General features: G+C 46.2%; 1 protein-coding gene across 4 annotated transcripts in view; it reads left to right on the forward strand.

Moving 5' to 3' along the window:
* The window catches only part of gab2 (GRB2-associated binding protein 2), a 117357-nt gene extending 114715 nt beyond the window's left edge, over positions 1 to 2642 (forward strand). For 3 of the 4 annotated variants that reach the window (XM_052468719.1, XM_052468720.1, XM_052468721.1), the window contains exon 11: positions 1238 to 2642. In XM_052468719.1, the coding sequence (XP_052324679.1) occupies positions 1238 to 1384 (147 nt within the window). In that variant the 3' untranslated portion in view covers positions 1385 to 2642. The remainder of the gene's footprint in view (positions 1 to 1237) is intronic. The other variant, XR_008068986.1, reaches the window with a different exon arrangement.

The following is a 2642-nucleotide window of genomic DNA, read 5'->3' on the forward strand; positions in this document are numbered from 1 at the left end:
CTACTGTCTATACTGCCTATACACACCATCCTATATAACTACTGTCTATACACACCATCCTATATAACTACTGTCTATACTGTCTATATACACCATCCTATATAACTACTGTCTATACACACCATCATATACAGTACATATATACATATATGTTTATATTCCCAAACTTTGATATTCAATCCAATTGCCATGGGGTTTTGTAGTGTGTTTTTAAATACTGCCTTCTCGATTTAGCTCATTCTATATGCTGCTGTACATATCATTCTTTATATATATATATTTATATATGTAAATTAATATCGTGTAAATGCCCCTCCCCCAAAAAAACTCTATTTAGTCTGTCCTTTTCTTATCCAGTTTCTGTGCTGTTCAAATATTAATATTCATGCCGTTCTCCTCTCCTCCATTCTCCTTTCTTCTCTACTCCTCTCCTTTCCACTCATATCCTCTCCACTCTCCTCTCCACTCTCCTCCATTCTCCACTCCACTCCCTCCTCTCCTCTTGACTCCTCCTCTCCACTCTCCTCTCCACTCTCCTCCATTCTCCACTCCACTCCCTCCTCTCCTCTTGACTCCTCTTCTCCTCCCCTCCTCTCCACTCTCCTCCACTCTCCACTCCACTCCCTCCTCTCCTCTTGACTCCTCTTCTCCTCCCCACTCCCTCCTCTCCTCTTGACTCCTCTTCTCCTCCCCTCCTCTCCACTCTCCTCCACTCTCCACTCCACTCCCTCCTCTCCTCTTGACTCCTCCTCTCCACTCTCCTCTCCACTCTCCTCCATTCTCCACTCCACCCCTCCTCTCCTCTTGACTCCTCTTCTCCTCCCCTCCTCTCCACTCTCCTCCACTCTCCACTCCACTCCCTCCTCTCCTCTTGACTCCTCTTCTCTTCCCCTCCTCTCCACTCTCCTCCACTCTCCACTCCACTCCCTCCCTCTCCTCTTGACTCCTCTTCTCCTCCCCACTCCCTCCTCTCCTCTTGACTCCTCTTCTCCTCCCCTCCTCTCCACTCTCCTCCACTCTCCACTCCACTCCCTCCTCTCCTCTTGACTCCTCCTCTCCACTCTCCTCTCCACTCTCCTCCATTCTCCACTCCACTCCCTTCTCTCCTCTTGACTCCTCTTCTCCTCCCCTCCTCTCCACTCTCCTCCATTCTCCACTCCACTCCCTCCTCTCCTCTTGACTCCTCTTCTCCTCCCCACTCCCTCCTCTCCTCTTGACTCCTCTTCTCCTCCCCTAGCCCTCTACGTCCTCGGTGACATCTGATGAGAAGGTGGATTATGTCCAGGTGGACAAGGAGAAGACGCAGGCCCTCCAGAACACCATGCAGGAGTGGACAGACGTCCGACAGTCCACCGACCCCGCCCCTAAGACTGTAAAGTCCTGACAGTAACCATGGGGAAGACACAGCGCTCTGACCTTACCTCATGTCAAGACAAGCATCTCCTATAGGATGTTACACTGTTACTGACAGAAGTCAGTTTGAGGAGTGAAGGACCATTCATGGTTGGCGGAGACACAGTTTACCTCTGTTGGACAAGCTAAAATGACTTGAGGACTGAAATGAGGACTAAAATGAGTTGAGGACCGAAGTAAGGACCGAAATGAGGACTGAAATGAGTTGAGGACTGAAATGAGGACTAAAATGAGTTGAGGACTGAAATGAGGACTAAAATGAGGACTAAAATGAGTTCAGTCCCGAAATAAGGACCGAAATGAGTTGAGGACTGAAATAAGGACTAAAATGAGTTGAGGACCGAAATGAGGACCGAAATGAGGACTAAAATGAGTTGAGGACTGAAATGAGTTGAGGACTGAAATGAGGATTTAAATGAGTTGAGGACTGAAATGAGGACTAAAATGAGTTGAGGACCGAAATGAGGACTAAAATGAGTTGAGGACTGAAATGAGTTGAGGACTGAAATGAGGATTTAAATGAGTTGAGGACTGAAATGAGGACTAAAATGAGTTGAGGACCGAAATGAGGACTAAAATGAGTTGAGGACTGAAATGAGTTGAGGACTGAAATGAGGATTTAAATGAGTTGAGGACTGAAATGAGGATTTAAATGAGTTGAGGACTGAAATGAGGACTGAAATGAGGATTTAAATGAGTTGAGGACTGAAATGAGGACTGAAATGAGGATTTAAATGAGTTGAGGACCGAAATGAGGACTGAAATGAGGACTTGGCTCAAAAAGAGGAGACTAAAAGTCAACGCCTCGCTGTGTTCTGTGGTGATAATCAGTGCTGTGCAGCCAACGCTTGATGCAGTCGGACAGAGACCCAACCTGAACCTGCCAAAGCTTTTCTTCCTAAAGAGACTGTTAAAGCTGGACTGGAGTGATAGGAACTTGCCTTCCCGAATACTAACCTGTACAGTAACCTTTCTTCTCGATTTTTCTCTGACTCTGTCAAGCTTTGGGAACAACTCTTCTAGTTCTTCTCTACAGCCATTTCAACTGTAACACAACGTTGAGTGTGTTTTCTTCCTGTTTAGCGGGTCAGCTAATGTACATAGCTACTGTAAAACTATTTGCTTCCAGTCAAACTGCTATCGTTATCTAACCACCCAACCAGGCAGTGGAATTGTATCAGGAATGCATATTCTATTACAGATGCAGCCTCATTTTGCTTGATAGGACA

Source organism: Oncorhynchus keta, chromosome 18 (assembly GCF_023373465.1).
Source record: "Oncorhynchus keta strain PuntledgeMale-10-30-2019 chromosome 18, Oket_V2, whole genome shotgun sequence".
NCBI lineage: Eukaryota > Metazoa > Chordata > Actinopteri > Salmoniformes > Salmonidae > Oncorhynchus > Oncorhynchus keta.